We start from the raw sequence: 22,528 nt of genomic DNA, 5'->3' as shown, positions 1-22,528 counted from the left end.
ATTAAAAAAAAAAAAAAAAAGAGTGAAGATTGAACTGCCAACATCATGTTAGCAAGTCCCTCGTCTGATTTGATTCCCTTCCGCAAATTTATAACTAGGTATACTGATTATAATGCACTTTCTAATCAGATCTTACTACTTACTAGAGGCGATCTAATCTAATAATAGGCGATTTACATGTAGTACAATTAACCTACCATAAGCAGAACGAAATGGAAGAAGTACTTTTTTTTTGGGTGTTTTTGGGGGAGAGGAGGAGGACGAGAGGGGAGGGGGGAGGGGGGAAGAGGGGTGGTCAGAGAGAACATGAAAATTCTGATCAAAGCTATCTCAGTTCTCAATAACAGTCGAAGCCCAAATGTGGAGCGAACAGTGAACATACACGACCAATATAAATCCGCAAATCCACCACCCAGTCCATCCGTTTATAAAATTTCAGAATGCATCGCTATAGACTGAAAGGTGCTCTCTTTTTTAACTGGATTTATAATGGGAAGAACAAAAGCAAGCAGCATTTTGCTTACTGCTTACTTTTGAATCACAACCACCACACAGGAACCAACCCACAAAATAAAGAGAATATGCAACTACATGTTTGAAAGATGGTAGATATCAAAATGTTCATCTGCTATGATCTAACCCACAAATCTTCTAGCATAAAACTCTTCAACATACAAATGGAAGTTGAGAGCATAGAGTAACATTTCTCCCTCCAAGGACCAAGCACAGGGAAACTGAGGGTCTGAAATCTGCATAGTGGCTTTTCCTTTTTTGCCCTCAAGCAGCGGGTCACCAAAATGGGGTATATTCTAGAAGGAACATGCTTAGGTAAAAACGTACTTTTGATTCTGCAACCAGCAGCTATGCTTTGCAGCTATATAATTTCCTCACATCAACATCAACATTTTCATATCCGAGATGTACAAATTGATGAAGCTACTGAACAATTCAGTCCATCACAAATCAGCAAAAAAGTTGCTCGTGTTGCTAAAATCTTGTCCTTTACTTGTGTTTTTCATCTTGGTGCCTGCACAGCATACATGATGTGGTCAGATGCAAAATAAAATTCTCAGTCATCCAGCCAAATATTGTGAAACATATATAATCATGATATGTAAAAAGTAATAGCAGACACAGGAAACATGCATGAATCAATCTCACTGTGATAAAACTAGTTGAATGCTATGTGCAAAAACTTGAGATGTATCCCCAAAATCTAAATTATAGAACTGAAATTTCAGAATAAAATGCAAGAATCAGAGACGTCTGCTATAGGAAGCAGATTTTACACACCCTTGGAAGATTTTGCCATTGCATCATCCACATCCATCTCGTCACTATCACTGTCTGCAACAGCTGACTGAGTCTTGGAATTTCCAGAACCTTGCAGTAAATCATCCAGATCCCACAGCTACAAGGGCACAGACATGGGAACAGAGATGGCATGTCAGAACTTACTTTTGTTCCAAAAGTCAAATTAAGTTTACTACATAGTTTGGGAAGTACAGAAAGTAAAAAAAATCGATCCACACGAGAGAGAGAGAGAGAGAGAGGGGGGGGGGGGAAATGCAAGCACCTTTAATATCTGATCATGTGATATACTGCCAAGAAACTTTCTATCATAAGAAAAAGCTGCCCCCAAAAGAAAAAAGAAAGGTTCGACAATCAGTACATATAGGGCTAATGATTTAGCTTCAAGCAAAATATACAAAGCAATTATGCAAAAAAGGCAATATACAAGAGCAAAAGAACTTTTACACAGAACAGCTGCTCAATAAGAGACGTAATTCTCTATCAGTTTGCATGACTGTATACGTGAGCAATTCAATCAGTTCTCCAGAATTCCAATACTAATTCAAGGAAAAGGAAATCACTGTAGTCATACCAAGACGCTCAATAGGATATTCTGAATGCTCTGCAATTGGCTGAATTATTCTGTTTGGCAATATTCCAACCAGGCTGAACACACATAAAAGAATTTTATTCAATAAATGATAGATTTGACAAGCAGTATAGAATCATCAGAACACTACAAAAGTATAATCTCGCCTGATAAGTCCATTCTCGGATCCAGTTATTACCCTATCTTCATCAAGCTATGAGACATAATAATTGGATGGGAAAGAAGAAATCTTGTAAGCTTCAAGCAGGATAATCAACAGCTAAGGTCTGCTAAAAGTGAACACTTAAAACACACAGGCACGCACCTTTAACAAGGCATCAACAGAATTTGGAGACAGATCAACAAACCGGTCACTGGGAATGTTAGAATCACAGAACAATTAGCATTATACACTCCAGCAGTTATAACCATTAAAGGGAAAGAGAGAAATGAGGATTTTAGTTATATGTGTTAGTTTTGGACAAAATCAAGTATGCTGGCCAGTCCAACATAAGAATTATTAAGCATGTAATACCTGCAATCCTTGAAGAATCCCCACGAATACAGCAATAGAGTTCCAGTCTGTGTCCCACATATAACTTTTCGACCATTCTGATAGAAAACAAGTTTCTTTAAGACATTTATGTCATAGGCAGAATTGCATCAAGCATATCTGTTTTCTGCAGGCTTGTCACCAGACCACGTTCAGTTCAGTCTTAGTTTTGAAAGATTCAATAACTATCAAGGAGACTAATGTAAACTTGCAAAGCAACGCACAAGCAACAGAGCCTAGAGGCAACCATAGCCCTCAAATTTCATTGAAATAGCAGCAATCTGGAGGCACATTTCTTAAATAAGAGTACAGTCTGCCATAGCATGGTTACAAGGTCATACACATTTACAAATAAAAATGCACTCAGGTTCTGTTGCGAAAGAAAAACTAGTGAGATAGATAATTCTGATTCCCTAATGGTGACAAGCATGTCAGTACTGAAACACAGAGATGGGGCTTTCAACCCAATAAAAAAAGTCAGAAATCTTGTCAACAAGACAAGCTCTACCTTCATAATCACCACAGACAGCAATTCGTCTTCAGAAAACTCTGATTGAGTTTGAATCTACAATGCAGAAGACAACTGATGTCAGTTTTTAGCATACCATAAGCATTAAAAACAATTGAGCAAAACCAACAGCCAAAAAAACTACCTTGTTGCTTCGGAGATTGCAAACTGATAAAGTTCCATCGCCACTGCATTACAAATGAAGAAAAAGGTAACAACGCCATAAAAACAGGGGAGAAAATAGAAATTTAGGTATCATTCTAGGATAAAGTTGAAACAAAACAATTTCTGACAAATAACTTTCCTTTAAATCCTCGTGAAGAATTGAGAAATAGACACATATGTGATACTATAATAACATGTAAGGATGCAAGTGTTCCCGTTTGACAGTACCAACATTACAGATGGTACTCAAAGTTAATTTTAGAACAGCCCATACTACTACAACTTTGATTTAAAATCACTCAGCTAGTCCATGAATCTAAATCAATTTCCTAAAAGATCAATAAGCCAATTTCACTTTGTACCTTGTCGCTAAGAGTTTCATAGAATCAGAGGCAAATGTCATATCTGAAATATATTCTTCATGAGCCTCAAAAGAATTGCAGCAAGACCGTTGTCTGGTGTCCCATACCTGTGTAAATTAGTGATCGCCAAAATTCAGGAAATAAATATATGAAACTTCTATAAATTGCAAAAGTAAATTAAGCAAGATTAAAAACTTGATAAAGGTCATTAAATGATGTGGGTCGTAGTGCACCGTAAACAACATCTAATTGTTAGTCACCAGTTGCCAGTCTGGGAGTGTGGTTATTTTTTGTAAAGTACTTCTCAAATCCATAAGCAACAAAATTAGGCTTCAAAGGAAATTTTTATAGAAAACAACAACTAATCGAATTGCAAAGGAATTGTAAGCAAAAACTTTAAAAAGACATTTTAAACTCAAAGCAAATGCTCCTAGAAAAGCAATTGCACTCCCAAACAAGCTTTACTGGATGCAGAAGTTATGCATAAACAAAGAGCATCTCAAATTAAGCATTAATTACTAAAATTCAGTTGAGAAGCTCCCGTCAGAAAAAAAAAAATAGTAAAGAGAAAAGAAATACAAAAATAAAGAGAATGCTAGCTGTTCGCGCTGATGTGTTTAGCAAACTGAACTTTTTTAATTATATTGTTTGAATATGGAAGTTTATACAACTTTTAGTAGTTGAAATTCACCTTAACACAACCATCATCATCTCCGGATGCAACGGTTGATTCTGTTAGATTGACTATCCTATTCACAGCAGCCCTGCAGTTAAACACAAATTTCTAGCCTCAAAAATCAATGTGACTGAAACTTGAAAGCAAACATTGAAAACTGCATAATGCTTTTAATAATCAACTAGCTAATCAAGCTGAGATTCACTGGCGATAGCAGCAACGCCCTATTACCATATCCATACCAAACAAAAGGTGAACATAGCTTTAATCTTACAAAAAATGGTCGGCTATAATACCTACCCATGAGAATTCTCTAGACGAGCAATTGCTGATCCAGTTTCAACATCTGTTGCAAGAATAGAACAATCTGGGGAACCCGTCACAATGGCTAAAACAAAAAAAAAAATCAACTTTCGATTAGGAGAAACCTAATTGCCAACCATCATAATCAAACAGGAATAAAAGATAGCTTTAGACAAATAGCTTATGCAGAAGCACATTAACATAATTACCACGACCCTCATTGATAAAGCGGACAGCTCGACATGATTCAGTGTGAGCATCAACTTTCAACAGCCTATATTTAAATTAAGCAAAAAATAGCAGGAAATTATGGATGTACAGGTGAGCCTATTTATATGCACAATAACTGAAACTTCAATTCTTTTCCTTTTTTTTCATCCTTTTACCTTTGTGGTGTAGAATCAGCAGCATAACGATATCTGCAACAATAAGCCATCAATTTCATTAGAAATTTTAGAGTTTAAACGATTTTAATAAACAAAAAAATAAAGAGGCGTGTTAATAGAATAGAACATACAGGAGCAGGTCTCCCGAAATGAGTCCAGCGGCGACGAGCTGGTCAGAAGGATGAAAATCCAGGTCAAATGGAAGCTTTCCCAAATCTATCTCCATCCCAATTGAAGAAGAAGATGTAGAAGAAGAACAGGAAATGGCCGGCTTCAGAAACTTAAACCCTATTACTAGTTTGAGGGGTTGCAAAGGTATAAATGCCACCGCAGGGTTTATCGAGGAGGCTGGTTCCCTTGGTTCAACCGGGTTTCGAAATTAATCTCTCTCTCTCTTTTTTTTTCGAGTTGAGAACTTAAAATTGTTTATATCTACAACGAAATGCTAGTATAGGCACTTATATTATATTACTATTACTAGCACATCTCCTTGACTTTGAACTTTAAGAATAATGGAGTAATTGTGGATACAAAAATATTATGATGATAGAAGTTTGGTGTTATTAACAAACATGAGAGAGTAAATATTACTTTTTGTTTTCATATTGAACATTTTTGCCTTTTTATTGGTGGTCTCATAAGGCAAAAATATTTTAAATCATGTAATACTTAATGTAAAATTTTAACTTCTTCCATGCTAGAATCATTGAAAATACTCCTCGCTATTTTAATAAAGAATGGATAACATTGCGTTAGCACATTGCATGTCTCATTCATTCATTTGAGATAAGGTTTAAATCTTATTTTCGTTCACCAATTAACTATAAACATTTTAAATCATGTAATGCCATGGAGCTTTTCAACTTTTTTATACATTATTTTCTTTCTTGAAACTCATAAAAGGCCAAAAATAAAAAAGACGAAACATGGAAACTTTTATATATTTTCTCATGCTATATTTGATAATCCAATTCAACACTTAAATTTAATGGATTCAAATCTTAATATATTCAGATCGTTTGATAACCAAAAATTGAACATCTGAATTAATTAAGTGGCACTGAATTTTGTAGACAAAATTTACTCCCAAAATTAAGTGATAAACTATTCACTTAACATTAAATGTGATATACACTCAAATGTACTAGATTTAATACTTAACAATTCATTAATTTAATATATTCAAATTTTAGATTTTAGTTTATAGACTCCAATTTTATTAAACGCACCCCGAATAACTATTCACAATTACATGCAAATTTGCCAATGATCAAATCCTGCGCAAATATTGTGGAGAAGCCGAACAATTAGCGCAACCCTTTTTTCGCAAGCTCACACTTGAATAGACTCGATCTTCAAACACCAATGACCCAGTATTCACTGAACCATTGGGTTTTTGAAAATTGGGCTACCCAAAATTTGGACTTTGTCACATTGTTGTTAACCGTGAAACAGCTTCGGTTCCACTTGGGCAGCCCAGCAATACGAGTTTATCTAACAAGTAATAGTACATTTACGAGTAAAAATTTACACAAAGGTTACATGATGAGATTTTTTTTTTTTAAATGAAGACAAAATATGCATATATCATGAATACTAGCGAGAAAGGCATACGCCTTATATGTGACAAAAACTGATAACATGTGTGTATGATTGATTGAAATATATTAACTATCATAATTTTATGATATAATTATGAAATAAATTAGAAAAAGAAAACAAAAAAGTTGGAGGAGATGGTGCATATGATATAAGTCTGGCTCTACTCAAATGGATGAACAATTGATTTTTGAATCATAATTGATCATGGATGGGAAAGAAAGGGGATGCTCAATTTGCAAGTTAGAAATGCCCATCACTCAAAATTAACTACTATATATATATCAATTCTGGTATGGAAAATGGTGCAATAATAAGTTAAAAACCACTTAAATCGTCAATAACCAAAAACAACTCACATGAAAAAAGAATGGAAAGTGTAGAGAACTCACGCAACCAAGATTGGGGTTCCATTTTTTTGATAAATTACTGTTTCAGTTTTTTTTTTCCTAGAGAATCAATAGTAATTTTTTTACTTACCTCCTCACTGTTTCTGTTTCAATTTGTGTGTGTTGTTGAACAGTGCATACAATTTCATAATCAGCCACTAAAAATCAACAAAATCTACGTGCGACTATAGCAAGTCGTCTTATGAATAATGCATTGCAGCTCAATTTTCAAAAAAATAAAATAAAAAATAACGAGGGTGAAAAAAAATAAAACCCCCTCATAGTCTATCAGCACACTAATAAATTATGTGGAAAAGGGCTTTTGACACTCTATTATATTTTTCGCGTTATAATTCCTAAGTTTATTACTTTGCAACATTTATTTCCAAGATCAACTAATTAGAGCATAAGTCACATAACAATTGTTTCCCTTTCATTTTGTAAGACATGAAGTCTTCTTCAATAAAAACAGAAAGTACTTAATTGTATTTTGTGTTGTTTATTTTAGACACTCATTAATATATTTAAATTACAACTAACTTACCATACCATGTGAATACATACAGTAACAATTATTGCATCCCTTTTGTTTGGATCATTTTGTAAAGCTAACTTTTCAAAAAACCCCAAGTGCCAATAGCACCACCCTTTAGGCAAACCATTTATTTTTTTTATTATACAATTTATATAACAGTAGTGATACGGATTCAAATAAATTATGAGCGCTTACTATATTTTTTCATGAGATAAATCCCACTATTACTAAGTAAAGTATTATTATTTAAAGGGTACATCTAAATTACCACGCACACATCCATATTCATTATTGTCATTGCATCTAAACACTTTTCAATATTAATTTTAATTTTATAACCATAATTATACATAATTTATTAATCCTGTCAATGCACGCAAGACACTTTTTTCAATTAATAATAACTTCAAATTTGCAATCGCAAATTACCATCTTGGTCTCTCCTAATGGTCATGGGTGCCAACCCATACCCATAAAAGTCGTATTAATGCCACTCGTAGTTCTCTTCCTTTGTTTTGTTTTACGCGAGTTGTTGTTGTGGAGCCGACTTGCTGCATGTCAGTGGAAAGTCCAAAAGCTTTCCAATCCCCGTTTTCTTCTTCTCTCTCTCTCTCTCACTCTAGTCTCCACACTCTTTACTCTTTCCGACTCCTCGCCATCCCGGCTTCTCCGCCTATCGCCGTTGGTGGTCGCCGTGATCAAAGGCAAAGTCGCTGCTGTAATAACCTTCTCCCATCTTCTTCTTTACCCATTTTGGTTGCGACATTCCGTTTATGAACGTGTGTGGTTGACGAACGCATTTAAAGCATTTTTAGTCATTGCTAGCCTGCTACTGCTTAATATTGATTATTTTTCCTATCTCGGGTTTAATCCCTTTAAGGTTCAAAGATGGGTCTAGGGTTTCTATTTACTCAAGTATCAACTCTTTCCTTTTTTGTTCTTTTTGGGGCGAAACGATTTTTTCTATTCTCGTCTTCGTCTTAGTTTTTGCTGGTTTTGTACTTTTTCCTCGCTTTTACCTTATTTTTTTCCCGATCTTATTGCTTTTTTAACCCTTCTTATCTATTTATAGCAGTAACATTGTCTGTTCTCCATCCCAATAGGCTTAGTAGTGGTACCAGCAACGTACTGGACTCTGACAATACTACTATTCTTTTATTGTCCGTGTATTACTAGCATAAGTAAGTTTTTGCTTGCTTTTCTTTGCTGAAATGCAGGTCTCATGACTTATTCTGTTTTATTTTTTAAAATTATTTTTTTGGTATTGATAGTATTGAACGAAAACTTCAATTTCTAAATTTCTTGAGAAAACTCATCTTTGGAAGTGTAAATATGCTTTTTTGGGTTAACCTTGTTGATGCAGTTTTAGAGAATGATAGGTAAGTGCTTAAAAAAAAAGGCGCTAAAGCAAAGGTTTCTGGTGAGTGTTAAAATCAGCTTCAGGGCAGTTGTGGGTTAGAGGATCATAATTGATGCTCCATTGTAAAAATGTTTGGCTTTTGCTTTTCTTTGTTGGTTTATGCTGTTTCTCCTCTAGTTCAAAGTTTCATTCGTACAAGGAAATGCAGAACATAGCCCTGCTCGTTGGCATTGGTTGCCTTTCTTGATGGTTTTCATCTCTTTCTGCTTCAACTTCGAGTAGTAATGTGTTTTCAGAGTTTTACGAGACCTTTGGATCAAACTCAAAGATGACCGTAAATACCTCTCAAAATTGCAATGGGTTGATCTTTGAAACGCCCCCCCCCCCAAAACACTGTTTCTGTTTGTAGTGTAGGACTCTCTGCTAGTTGCTTTTGTAAATCTGTTTGATTTAACTTCTCTTTGTATCTGTTCATATTTTGCACTTTAATAATGCATGCGACTGTAATTAGTCAATTTAGAGTTATTGGTTTATCACTGGGCTGTTGCAAATTGGTCTGTTATATGAAGATAGGGAAGAGTGATAACATCTTAGAAGGTGTGTTTGCAAATTGTTTCTCTCAACTTGAATGTCTCTAACCATGACATGTTCATTGCCTGAAGCAGGTTTTAACAATGGGAGATTTTTGCTTAAAGAATGAGCTGGCAAATGAAGGTATGCTTTGCATTCTTGCACTTTTATGGAAAAGCTGCCAATGCAAGTTGATTCTGCTTCATTAGCAAAATGAGGAGTTGTCATTTATCAAAATATGAATTAGACTGCTAAAAATGCATTGGCTATGAGATAGGCACTTTGGTATGTAGTTTCTTTGAAATATTTAGGTATCCAGTGGCATAACAAAAGTGAAGGAAGTTTGGGATATATATCATAGAAAGCGACACGTGGTCTAGTCATTAAGAATCAAGTGTTTTATCTTAATTTATTTTTAATTTTGTTTTTGATATTTCAAGTTTCCCTCACTCAAATGAAGAAGATGATTGGGGTCAGTTTTCACCACCCCTTTCTTCAAGTGATGCTCATCAAATGATCTTTCTATTTTTATTGGTAATGGTTGCTTTTATTTTGTGTTGTAGTTACTTTTGGGAGTTTTGTTTTTTCTTCAACAGGAGTGCAAGCAATGACATTTATTTCGTAACCTTTGGTTATGAAATATGATCATAACTGCCAAAAAACATGCTATAATAAAAGCTGATAAACATGGATTAAAACTAAAAAATTACTCGGCTTCAATAGATTGCAAGAGTAATCAACTTGTTTATGTTGAATAATCCTTAGATATGATTCGATAAGGCAACATAAGGTAAGTATTTCGTTCACATAATTGCTAAAGTAATCATTTATGGGGGAGAGCTTTCTATCTTCAGGAGAGAGGTATTTATATGGAATCAAATTGGGGATGAGGGAATGCACTTGTCTTTCCAGAAAATTAAAGTAAGGCATGCGGTACAAACAAAGAGACATATGAAAAACCATTAACGGAATCTTGAAAGACCACTAAATAATACTGCTATAGTTGCTGAACATGAGAACAAAACAGATTTCATATGTATGATGTTGTGAATAATTTATCCTTGACCATGCTTAACAGAATCTAGAATATCAACTTCAGGAATGTTATTGAACTTTATGGGAGAGCCTTTTGTTTGGATCCATTCTAGTTAGTAGCACTGTTAGTCATTACATTTACAGAAACAGAATTTACATTTTTTTGTGGTAAAAGTAAATCCTCTATGAAACCAGTTGTTTTTCTGGTGAAGTCAACAGTTTATAATTGACCTCATTGATGAGAAAAACAAAAATAAGTAGGGAAAACAATTATTAAGTCTTAATTTTTATGCTTTTAGGATCATTAATTCCCAAGAATCATTTTAGCATATATATCTCATACTTTTACTAAAGAATTTCGAAGGATACTCAGTACCTGATACTAGAATTTGTTTTCTTTTACTTTTTTTTTTTTTGTGGTGGAGAGTTTACTTTTTGTGGCAATGGTGCTTTAAGTACTAGAAACATTAGTATATCCTAGCATCTACATAAATCGAAAGAAAAAAAAAAGTTACGCCATAAATCTACATAAATAGTTACGCCATAAATTTGCACCTATTTGTTTGGGATTTATCCTTAACAATGTCTTTCTCATAGAATATCTAAAGTTTGAAAGCTTATCTATTCTGAAATGGAAACTAGTATAGGTAATTTCTCTTTAATTATTGAAAGTGAGACTTCTTCCTGTATGATTGCTGGACTTTTGAGACATCCATTCTGAAAGTGTAGGTAGAACTTCTTTTAAAGTAATACTTTTTAAATATGAAAGGTATGGTAGGCCATGAGTTTCATTGAGTTTTTCCGGGAAAGTAACTTTTATTTTGTTAGTCAATTTTGGATCTAATATCTTTTTGTGATTGATCCCAGTAGATATTGAATATCTGTTGCTGTAAAAGATTCTCTCTTCACCCCTCTTTGAATCCAATATGCTGACAAACTCTTGCAGGTGATATTAATTGCTATGTTCTGCTGACAAAGGATCATAAACCCATCTGTCGGACACAATGCTTCAGTCCTCCTTCCAAGATGTATGCATGCCTTTCTTGACAATATATCTACTGGTCTTGTACAGTATGCTACTTGCATGATCTTGTTTGTACTAACTTTTGTCCATAGAATAGTTATTAAAAACAGGGAAGTGTTTCTGTCAATTTGTGGCAACTAATTAATATGTAGAGATCATCAACCAATCAGTCGAGACAGGAACTTTATTTCTTTCCGAGTAAAAAACTGGAAAGGGAGGATGCATTTGTATTCTTTTGTCATGAATGTCTTTTGGTTTCTTGTGGTTTCTTGAATGCATTATCCACTGAGATAATCTACTGCCAGAGCTGTTATTTCTCCAACTGATTTTGTTTCTTTAGCTCTTTGAAGTATACAAGGGTCTCAGTTTTCTATGTGCTGTTTCTCTGTGGAAGTTATTAACCACCAGTTACAGATTTTGACTCCTGTTATCTACGATTTTAACAGGCCTACTTATTGGAGCATATCACACATAATTAGGCCAGAAAAAGCTCATATTCCTCATGGGTTACCTTGTTGCAGCTTGTATCGCGCCTCTGAAAACTCTCAACAGGAAATAGAGTGGGTTAGGTTCTTGAATTTTCTTCAGACATATAAAAAGGTATAATATGCTACTGGAAAGTCTTGGCATTTTCTTCTATTGTTTGTTTAACTGATCCTTTAAGTTAGCCTGGCCTTAACTTTTCCAAAAGAGAGGAGAGCTGCAGTGTTCTCAAATGTTTAAGTATCTTTAGACGATCTTTTCATTCCCTCCATAGGTCTAGGTAATTGAGAAAAGCTCCTAGTTGCAGAACATGAGAGTTGACTATGTGAATATCCATTCATAATCACCATGCAATTGTTTTTCTGTGTCTTCATGTTCCATTTTTTTTCTAATGTTCCATCTGCCCTTTAAGTCTAACTATCAAGACATGGTTAGCTTTATTAATTGTAAAATTTGCTTCCTGCCTTTAGACAAGATGCTTTTTGCTTTGCTTCTTGAGTTAATTGAAATGTATGTGGGAAGGAAGACACAGGGATATTTATTTGTATAGCATGGTGGTGTTTTGTAAGGATAACTGACATGGTGAGACAAGAAGAAAATAGATAAACAATATTATGCAGGAGAGTTTATGAGAAACCTGGAATGTTCCCCATAAATAACCTAAGAACCAAATTTGTTTCAATAAAATAATGTGACTGAGTTATTTTTGTATTGCACTATATATTTGTATTTGCTTAATTAGTAAGATAGTGCACTCTTTTGTGTCCCTAATTTGCTTCCGGAATGATTTTGAAGGTTGCTGTAGGAAAGCTCGATAGTTTTGAATTCTACATAATTCCTCCCTGTGAAGGCTCAGACTTAAGCCATGTCCGCGTTTTATACAAGGAGGAGAGAAGGAATTGTTTACAGGACTGTCTAAAACAAGAGAGACTGGGTGAGTTACTCCTACCCCTCTTTGGGCAAGGATGTTGCTTAACTTTGATGTGCTTTGTTCCCTTCTCTGTAGTTTGTATGGCATTTGTTTCATATAGCTTCTGTGTTATTATGTTTGTGCTGCAATTATCTGATTGCTGTTTGTTCTTGGGGCAAGCAGCATGCTGAAATTATCTTTGATGTGCTTTGTTCTTCTCTTGCCTGCTTAAGTGATCTTTTGAAATGTAATTAAGCTAGTTTTGTTTATTGTGCTTGGATTCACATAATTGCAGCTGGGATCTTGTCCGAGCAAAAAAATATTCTTTTGAATGCTAAACCACATAGAGTTGTGCAATCAACAAGAGGTTGCATGCAAGGTAGATTTGAATCTTCATTGGGTGAGGATGCTGTATCAATCTCTAACTGTATTGAGGATAGTATATCTCCTGAGTGTATGCTTTCAGATGCTGATGGATGCCAAGCTCAATATAAGGTTAAAGTTAGCAGTAAACCTGAAAATGTAGTGGATCCCCATGGTTCCTTGGGTAGAAATTATGTGCAAGTAGATCCCAGTTATTTGAAAACCCTTGGTCAAGTTCATTCCAGCTGGATTTTTGGTGCAATTGCTGAGTTTGTTGACAATTCCAGAGATGCCAAAGCAACCAAGTCGGTAACTTTTTCTATTGTAATTTATTTTCTTATTGTACATGAAATCTTTCTCTTATATTTTGTCGTAACTTTAGATTTATCCTGTTTTGTGGTTGGGTAGGTCATGTTGTGGGGAGGGTGAGGCTTAGGTGATGTGGAAATAGAGAGGAAGGCTGTTGTGATGTATAGATATTTCAGTCTGTTGTTATGCTGATAAGACTTCTTGTTCTTGTCTCATGTGGCTATAGATTGCAAATTTCTATGGAAATGGTGTATTACAAACCAGCTGGCAAAGACATTCCGATGCTGTCAATAATAGATGATGGCCATGGGATGACTCATCAGGAGATTGTGAGAATGATTTCTTTTGGGCATAAGCAACCTGAGGCTGATGATCCTGATCATATTGGCAGATTTGGGATTGGTTTTAAGGTATGCTTTTGAAACCATTTCTTAATTAAGAGCTACTTTCATATGCAGTCTTGGTGAACAAAAGTATCTAGAGGACGTGTAAATCTTTTCTTCCAGAGACAAGCTGATAATAAGCTATACATATTGCACAAGTATGAAATTGCTACTGATTGTTTTGCTCTTTTTTTGTCTCCTGTTTTGTTATATTGTGGCTAAATTGTTCATTTAAGCCCATAGTTATATTTTCCATCAGTGATCATAGGAGGATGTAAAATCTTTTGTAATTTACTGTGTTCATCTGACAAGCTGGGGTTCAGGGAATTGCTGTTTTGTCCCTTTTTCTTCCCTAACTTGATTGTAAACAACATACCAGACAACCATGGTTTGTGGCCTTGCAATGCACTTAAGGAAATTCTATTTGTGAAGAAACTGCCATGTTTCTACGGGATTAGTGCTGGAACATCCCTATTCATTGTCATAGTTAAGTTAGTATGGAAGTTTTGGTGGTTCAATGAGGTCATTTTTACTCATTAGTAGTATATTCATTATGTGTTTTTAGCTTACCTTCTCCCATTTTTGAAGACTTGAACGCTATGCTGTTCAAAGACTTTTTCATCAGATATACAAGCGAAATATTGATTTTCTTTGGGTTGAATTAATTACAAATTGTCATATACTTTTTTTTTTTTAACTAATGTAATGCTTTTTAGGGTGTGTATGTGTCTCTCTATATATATATAGAAAATGTGAGGTGTTCTTTTGCCAACCTCTGTTTATTACATTGTATCTACTACCTGCTTCTTTGTTCTTTACTTAGTTGGAGACTTTGCATCTGAAGGATTACTTCTCAAGCTGTGTCAAGTTTCTTAGGCTTATCGCCTGCAGTCTCTCTCTCTCTCTCTGAGGTTCTCATTCTAAATTTATTTGTGTAAACAATGGAAGCATCCAACATTTTCTTTCCCTTTCCAAACAAACACGATCTTTTGACTTCTTATCTGATGAATGAGCTTGTTCTAACATGGAAATATCAACTCATTTATTTGCAAGACTAATGCTGGTAATGAACTTATGTAGCTCAAGCTTGTAAAGTAATTTTCAGAAAAAGAAAGAAAAACAGATCTGCTTGTAGAAGAAATACAGTTCTTGTTTCCACAACATGGGTTGCCAAAGTTTTAACATTTGAATATATTCTCCTTTCCTTTGATGAAACTGATATGCTGGTAGTATTCATCTTTTTTTCTATCCTGATGTCTCGTAGCTTTACATGTTGTATATATCCTCTGAAGCTAATGAACAGCTGTCATATTTCAAATTTCTTCTTTCTAGAATCAGTGTTGCATGCTTGTTCTGGTTCTTAACTTTTCCTTGTTGGACATGGAATACATTTTCTCACTTTGGTCCAGACTGGGGCAATGAGAATTGGGAAGGATGCTTTGGTTCTTACTCAGGCTGCGAGCTCTCGTTCGGTTGCTTTTCTATCCCAGTCACTAAATGATGGAAAGGATGTATGCAGTTGATTATATCATGGTTTACTTGGTTGGTTTTTTGTTGTGATCTTGGATTTTAACGCTGATATATCACTCTCTCTTGTGTCATAGAATTTGGAGATCCCCATTGTCAGCTACCGCAGAGTCGGTCAATTTATGGAAATTGATTCCAATGTCCAAAATGAGGCTTCAGCAAAAAACAATCTGAAAGCAATTAGAGAGTTTTCTCCATTTAATAAGTATCTAATAGGAGAAAAGGCTGGTCTCTTTAGTGAAAGAGGTACTGGAACACAAATATACATTTGGAATTTAGATCAGTGGGGATCAGATTATAGCTTGTGTTTGGAAACTGGAATGATTGGCGGGAGTTCATTCCATCAAGGTGACATCCTTATTCATTCTAAACGTGTCAGATCTCGCCCAGGCCAAATGTCTGAAACAGTAAGGCATATTCTTTATGTTTCTTGTGTGGCATTAACCAATTTTGTTAACAAAGTTTGTGGTTTCCTTGTGCTTCAGGTGCCTTTGGATTATTCTCTAAAATCTTATCTGGAAGTCATCTTCTTTGATCCACGAATGAAGATCTATGTTCAAGGAGCACTTGTAGTAACTTTATTTATAGAGTTACTTGATTTGTCATTAAGTCCTTTTTTCATGCTGCTTTAGGATATTAATTTCTGTAATTTGATTCTTTTAATAGATTAGAACTCGTCCTTTAGCCAAGTCGCTGCATAAAACTGTAGTAAATGAGGGTGTTATTATGGGAAAACCAGTTCGGCTGATTCTTGGCCGCTGTCAACTGGAATGGGAGCAGGCAAATTGTGGAATTTTCTTGTATTGGCATGGGCGTCTGATTGAGGTTGGTTTCTTATTTTTATATTTATAGAGTAAGCTTAGTCTTGCAAGGCATTGAGTTGACAAACATTCACTAGCCATCCTTTTACTTGATCTTAGACAATATTGGTCATGTCGGAGTTTGAAGTTTCTATCATTAAACATCCTTGTAGGGTGATGGGTTGCAGAATGCTGTTAGCTTCTTAGATGTAATTGACCACATAAGGATCATTTCTAGTTGTATAATTCATGCTATAAATAGCACTGGAGTGCAGTTTGTATCTGTATGAAGATGATAATTTCTTCCCTTTGTCAAGACTTATTCAAGACTATTGACTCTTTCTAAGTAGAACAGCTCGCATGTCATCATGGAGGCTTGTTTTTTGTGATTGTTTGACTCCATAATTTGGCAAAGTTTAGTGGATGGAAGAATTGCCCAAAATGTCTGGAGAACAATGATACAGAGCTATATCAGGATTTGCTACACTTAATATCTATAGAACTCCAACTGATTGATATGGCATTGTTAGAGAACTGCTGGCTGGATGAAAGTCTATGCAGAATCCTACAGAAACTTAACATTGATAATTCTTCGGTTATCATTTCCAAAAAATTTGTCTTTTCAATTTGATAGGAGCAGCAAGGGGCCTTCTGGGACGGGGGTGTCTATGGACTGGATGGAAGAAATTAATAGTGCTTTTAAGTAATTTCTCCTTTACTATTTTTAATCCTTCATCTCATTTTTGGTTCTCTGTGTGGTTACAAAAATGCTCCTAAAAACCTAGTTAGTGGCTAACGTGCTGTATTCAGTCTTACTTAACATCTTAAACTTGAAGGTTTTAGTTTTTGAGTCAATAGCTTTAAAATAGGGGGTAGAGGGAGATTATCTTTGTCCTGGATCTGGACCATTTTTTTTTTTTTTTGGGGAGTGTTTACTGGATGTCAACCTTTTGATGTATGTGACTTGATTTTAACACTTTCTTTGAGTGAAGCGCTTGAAATTTTTTGTCTGAACACTAATGTATAAACTTTGCTGGTGGATTAGCATCAGTGTGTTGACTTATTAATTACATCTGGTTTTTATGCACTTTTTTAAATGGTACTGAGTTCTTAGAATTGGTTAACTGAGATTGTTCAATTTCCAGTTTGGTGGCTACCAAACAAATTTTGGGCCTTCCTGGTTTTGAAACTTTAATGCATGAGATAATTATCGTAGATCAGACCCTTTTCCCATCTGGAAGCTGGCTTTTCAAAATTATCCTTTTCAAACATATGCTTTTTTCCCTTAGAATTCTTTTTAAGCATTTGATCAGCCTTGTCTTGATCTTTCCATCTGTTTTGGTTCTTTATCTTACAGGCTTACAAAAGAGTTGGTAGCATGATTCACAATGGCGATGCTGGTCGGGGCATTATTGGGGTTATCGATCTGACTGATTTAATGGTACAGATTCCATTCTTATGTTTTCAATTTGTCAGCGTGTGTGTGTTTTTGGAATTGATTTTTGGATTGCTCTCCTGCAGAGATGAATACTAAGGTCATTGGCCTTTTTCAGTCACTGCAAATCATCCTTAAGTATTGTTAGTTGGTAGAATTAGAATATGTCGGTGGCTCTTTTGTAAGGCTTGGACCTGAGATTGGGTTTTTCCGTACTCCTTTTTTTTGGGGGGCGGGAATATTCTTGATAGCAGCTTCTTTTTTTGGGTTTGTTTTTCCTGGAGATAAAGCGGTAGATATCCCTTGGTTTTTGTCCCACTAGTGAGTGAAGCCAATCACTCTTGCGCATCCTAGAAGGAGCTGCAAGCTCTAACTAGGCTTTGGTGCTTTCATGCATCCTTCTTGGTATAGATACTTATACTGGTCAGTTTTATGAGTTCAAGTAGGATCATCCTCCAATTGCAAAACGAAAAGGGAGAAATATAGTGAGATAAATACTTGAAGAGTTCTAAAAGCCTGGATACTTGCTGATATTTATGTGCGCACACCTAGAATCCCAAGGCAATGCTTGTTATGAAATGGTTTCAAAGCAGCAGTAATTGACATGTCCATAATGAGTTAATTTACCGTACTCTTTTGTACACCAACAAATTTTCCTTTACAAACACTTTATACTTAAAACTCCGATGTTTTAGCATTTGTGGCTGTGTTTATTTCTCATCCAAATTGATGTAGTAGATCCTGTGCCTGATATCTGAAAAATTATCTTCCTTGAGCTTGTCCTTCCCAATAGAAATTAGTATATATACCATGTTAGTAATTTTTCTGTTATGTAGGCTCCAACAATGTTCATGTCAAAAACATGAATAGATAGACAAGCAGTTGTCTTTGCAATTATTTTGATGCCTGTGGTGGTGATTACTGGCTGGAAAGGAACAGATGAAGGTATAAAGAAATGCAAATTGGTTACTCTAATTCCATAAGTTCTTTATGATGTGGCTAGTTACAACTGAGACATGGATTGGTAGAGTGCAGAAATTGTTTGAGAAGAAGCCTTTTGCTTGTGTCAAGGACAGCTCTTTTCTATATTGCTGAGCTAGTTGTGCTTTAAGCCTCCAACAGACTATTTTATTGGCTTATTTAATTTGTATTGTAAAGAATACTTTTGTTAAGTTAAATGCTTTTGGCTTTCTTTATATGCCTGTTTGTGATCAAACCTGTTTGTTTAAGGTCTTAGTGTTCAATGGTCGTATCAAGTTAACAAGTGGGATATGGCAGAGTCTTCCATATCTAAGGTGAAATTAGGCACTGTATGCTGAAGTTTGAAATGGCCAACAGTTGAAAAGTTTTCTTTTTCTGGAAACACAATTTTTTGATATCAATAAACTCTATCTTCCCAATAGTTTCCTGTGATATATGATCGAGAATGCTAGGTGGTCTGCTGGCAAAATTAAAAACAAAACTTCTGGGTACTGCAACTGACTTAAATGTCTTTGACTGCATTGGTGAACTGCTATTGTTTTTCAGTTTTCCCAAAAATGGCCCTCTAAGGAAAATATTCTACATGGCAATGTTTTGGTGCTTGATTCAACAGTAATTGAATTGTGTCTTCGTGGGAGTATTTTTTGTCCAACAAATGGGAGCCTGGTCAAAAGCATTTGTCCCTCAGCTAGCTCTGCATATTCTCTGAGCGAAATCTCATAACATATACAACGAAATGGTTTATTTATTCTATGACCCATCTACTTCCTTGATGCAGAAGGATGATAATGGTCATATTTGGGTGCACAATAACAAGCAAGGATTCCAGGACTGTGAAGCTTATGCAGAACTGGAGAAATGGTTGGCTATAAAAACAGATGACTACTTGGACAAATATGTGAATAAACTGCAAGTGGTAATGTCGTGACTCATGACTTTTAGTTGATCCTTTGGATGCAATGCATGTTGTTTACAACTAAGATGGTGCTTTTGTTGAGTGATAAATAGGGACAGACATAAAGTAAGTTGCATGTATGTATGTTCACTGGAAGGTTCTAGTGCATGACCTAGTTATTGCAAAATAAATGACAGATGGACTAATTTATGCTCTCTCAAGGCATTAATACTTTTGTAAAAGATACTAAGTTGTCGGAGGAGAATGAAACTTTAAACACTTATAGTTGCTTTGAGGAGCCAATTAACTTTTAAATTTCTGAATTTCATAGTAAAAGTTTTGATATGAGGGTAGATTTTTTCACAGATAATGTGTGTGTGTGTGTGAGAGAGAGAGAGAGAGAGTTAGTTTGTGACACAGTGAGAAATGATTGCAACTTTTATCTTTTTGCTATATTTGCCTTTTATAATTTTTTTATTAATTTCCTTTTTGATCTTTCCTGTTTCAGTAAAATACCTGCTTTAGTTTGACTGTCAAGACACCGATTGGTAATCTTAACTGGACATTGTAGCTGTATTTTTTCTTGGCTTCATTATGTAGACATCTCTAAAAATTTATATTTTCCATTGATAACTGAGATGAGAATATATTTCATACACATGAAGCTTTTTTCCTTTTCGAAAAGGAAAAAGTGATTGCTCATGTTCTTTAATAAGCAATCTAGCTGCCCATTTAGAACGTTCAAGTTCTCATGAACATAGTTCAATCAATCAAAGCTTCTCTCCATGTGATCCAGGTGCATGAATGTATTTTCTTACCCATATTGCCTGTTTTGAAAAGGGTTATGTTCCTTTTTACAGGAAAAGGGTGGTCCCCTGCACAAACCTGATCACGAATGGGTGCAATGTGACAAATGCAGAAAGTGGAGAAGGTTAAGTGCTGGATTCAATAGCAAGACATTGCCCCCTGACTGGTACTTATGCTTCTGGCACATTTGGAATTAACATCAGTTTTTGCACTCTAGTCTAGAGGCATCTGTTGGATTATTTTCAGATGATTATTGGGCTTGTGACATATCAATATACCTGAATGTAATAGAACAAAAGCCTTAAATGGTACTTTGTTTCTAGCATTCGTAATCCAAAGCTTCTTCATGCTCAGTTCACATAACTGTTAATATAGATTTAAATGGAGATAGAGGAGGTAATGTATGAAAGAATGCAATGCATTCAAGTGACTTGTTTCTTGTATCATGGAACCACTTTTATAGGTTTTGTTATATGAAGCCTTTCAATGGAAGCTGTAGCGTGCCTGAAGAGAAGGTGGAAGGTGGAGTAGTGACAATATCTACTAAGCGTTCTGGATACAATTGCACCAAGGATTTGGAGAACAAAGACAGATCATCCAAGGAAAGCCCCGAAAGTAAGTCTTGACAAATTCCCTAGTAAATCTGCAACAGGTGTCTTGTAGTTCCTGATCATATTAATAGTTGTACTGTTGTGCTTATGGAGTAATTGTGAATTTTACAGGATAGACTGTGAAGAGCGCACTACCATGATTTATTAAATTTGGCGAGGCCATGATTTTTTTGTGGAGGTTACAAAAACTGATAATAATAAATATGTGATTCAAAGAGTAAAAAAACTTTCTATAGCACATCTGCAAACACGGAAAATAGCTCTTCTTGTGCAAAGTAAATTTACAGTAGATTTTTGTAAAAAATTTATGGAGATTTAACTTAATGAAGGTGTCTGGGAGCCACACAAATTGTGGAGGGCATGTTTTGCCTAACATTGGTAGTCTGAGCGCTGGAAGAGGCATGCAGGAAGTCCAGCGTGAGAGAATGAGCCCATAAGTTGATGTCTTTACCCAAATTTCATTAGGTTTTAGTAGAATAGAGAAGGAATTATTGGCTTAAGGAGAACTGAATTTTGGATTATGACTCTTTTGACTTTTTGTCCAAAGGAAAAAACCTGCCTAAGTAAAGTTTTTGTTTTAAACGAATTATAACAATCAGGATTGACCATAAATTGAGGTTGAAGGCATTTAGGCTTCGGTTGTCCTCTTGATGTCTATTCTTTGGTTTATTGTGCTTACTTGCATGTGTTGCGTTCAGGCGGCAGTGATAATTCAAGTCAGAGCTGGGAAGGAGATTATAAATCGTCTGTCAAAAGAAGAAAGGGACTTCCGAGGAGTTGCAAAAAGAACCCGAATCACATATAGAATTTATGCTTCTGTAATTGTACAGGTACCTTGCATACATAATCCGGGGGAGGGATGGGGTCGGGTGGTATGGGAAGGGAGTTCCAAGTGCGAGACCTCCCACTTTACACCCAAAAAAATAAAAAATTTGCATGGTCAAAGCTCCCAACAGACCAAGTTGATATTCTGTTGCTTTTTTACAGGTTAGTTGTAGATCCTATAGCTGAATCCTTTGCAAATACTATCGTATATTACTGGAGAACGAAGCAAATTGAATGGTCACTCTCGGTTATGAATGGTGTTGCTGCCCTTACCAGGCGGTAGATTTGGTCTAAAATACTCAAATCTTCATTGTATGGTGTGTTACAGCCATTACCAGGCGGTTGACGTGGATATGGTTCCTCGATACTCTTCCTTTCATAGCAAAGTAGCCAAAATCACTTTTTTTTTTTTCATTTTTGCTTTTTTTCAGCACCAGAATCACATGCTGTCATAAAAAATGACTTTATATCGCATGATATGCGAGGTTAGAAGTACGTCAAACAAGCAGCTTCCTTGTAATTTTTGAGGCAGATGTGTTATAAAAACACTACTTTTACTTGTCTTTGTTGTGCATTACCGACCAAATCATAAATTGTCAGGAGTCCACCGATTATGGACTCGGGGCACGGACGGTTGCAGGTGCAATCTGCAACCGTCCCAGGCGGTTTTCATCATTATCAACTACGCGTAACTTTCTTTGTACATCGTGTAACTTTTTTTGCAGATCGCGTAACTTTAGAGCAAATTTTTTTGGGGTCTACACATGGCGTGGAAATCGAGTTACAACTTGTAATCTCAGCCGCACAAAATTTTGAGGCCAAATCCTGGCCATTAACCGCTCAGGGACGGTT

General features: G+C 35.5%; 2 protein-coding genes across 3 annotated transcripts; one reads left to right on the top strand and one right to left on the bottom strand.

Moving 5' to 3' along the window:
* Positions 1-451: 451 nt before the first annotated feature.
* Positions 452-5,257, bottom strand: LOC113702400 (WD repeat-containing protein 55). 2 transcript variants are annotated; one of them, XM_027223591.2, is made up of 15 exons: positions 4,967-5,255; positions 4,836-4,868; positions 4,659-4,723; positions 4,447-4,534; positions 4,162-4,234; positions 3,471-3,577; positions 3,089-3,131; positions 2,944-3,000; positions 2,418-2,494; positions 2,208-2,256; positions 2,050-2,096; positions 1,886-1,959; positions 1,577-1,632; positions 1,294-1,411; positions 452-1,027 (listed from the first exon to the last, which is right to left on the bottom strand). In XM_027223591.2, the coding sequence occupies exons 1-15, from the start codon at positions 5,059-5,061 to the stop codon at positions 957-959; spliced, it is 1,053 nt and encodes a 350-aa protein (XP_027079392.2). In that variant the 5' UTR covers positions 5,062-5,255; the 3' UTR covers positions 452-956. The 2 variants fall into 2 exon arrangements, with proteins under 2 accessions (XP_027079392.2, XP_071914916.1); XM_072058815.1 differs by lacking the exon at positions 452-1,027 and adding an exon at positions 1,759-1,807 and having other exon boundaries at positions 1,304-1,411; positions 4,967-5,257.
* A 2,621-nt stretch (positions 5,258-7,878) lies between these two features.
* Positions 7,879-22,072, top strand: LOC113702212 (uncharacterized). The gene is made up of 17 exons (XM_027223285.2): positions 7,879-8,076; positions 9,384-9,432; positions 11,270-11,351; positions 11,794-11,947; positions 12,626-12,764; positions 13,036-13,408; positions 13,639-13,822; positions 15,205-15,306; positions 15,400-15,729; positions 15,808-15,891; positions 15,989-16,147; positions 17,480-17,563; positions 19,317-19,454; positions 20,294-20,406; positions 20,704-20,855; positions 21,550-21,681; positions 21,839-22,072. Exons 2-16 carry the CDS (start codon positions 9,393-9,395, stop codon positions 21,654-21,656), a joined length of 2,241 nt encoding a protein of 746 aa, XP_027079086.1. The 5' UTR covers positions 7,879-8,076; positions 9,384-9,392; the 3' UTR covers positions 21,657-21,681; positions 21,839-22,072.
* The last annotated feature ends 456 nt before the right edge of the window (positions 22,073-22,528 follow it).

Source organism: Coffea arabica, chromosome 7e (assembly GCF_036785885.1).
Source record: "Coffea arabica cultivar ET-39 chromosome 7e, Coffea Arabica ET-39 HiFi, whole genome shotgun sequence".
Lineage (NCBI taxonomy): Eukaryota > Viridiplantae > Streptophyta > Magnoliopsida > Gentianales > Rubiaceae > Coffea > Coffea arabica.
The sequence above is the reverse complement of the archived record's forward strand: the minus strand, read 5'-3'. Positions and strand labels throughout refer to the sequence as shown.

What these genes read in the sequence shown, in the direction of transcription:
- LOC113702400 (XM_027223591.2), bottom strand. Translation starts at nt 5,061, where the DNA reads ATGGAGATAGATTTGGGAAAGCTTCCATTTGACCTGGATTTTCATCCT. An exon ending in CTGTTGATGCCTTGTTAAAG is followed by an intron (nt 2,097 to 2,207) that starts GTGCGTGCCTGT and finishes TATGTCTCATAG; the next exon opens with CTTGATGAAGATAGGGTAAT. An exon ending in AATGGCAAAATCTTCCAAGG is followed by an intron (nt 1,028 to 1,293) that starts GTGTGTAAAATC and finishes TATGCTGTGCAG; the next exon opens with GCACCAAGATGAAAAACACA.
- LOC113702212 (XM_027223285.2), top strand. Translation starts at nt 9,393, where the DNA reads ATGGGAGATTTTTGCTTAAAGAATGAGCTGGCAAATGAAG. An exon ending in CAGGCCAAATGTCTGAAACA is followed by an intron (nt 15,730 to 15,807) that starts GTAAGGCATATT and finishes CTTGTGCTTCAG; the next exon opens with GTGCCTTTGGATTATTCTCT. An exon ending in TCGATCTGACTGATTTAATG is followed by an intron (nt 17,564 to 19,316) that starts GTACAGATTCCA and finishes TCCTTGATGCAG; the next exon opens with AAGGATGATAATGGTCATAT.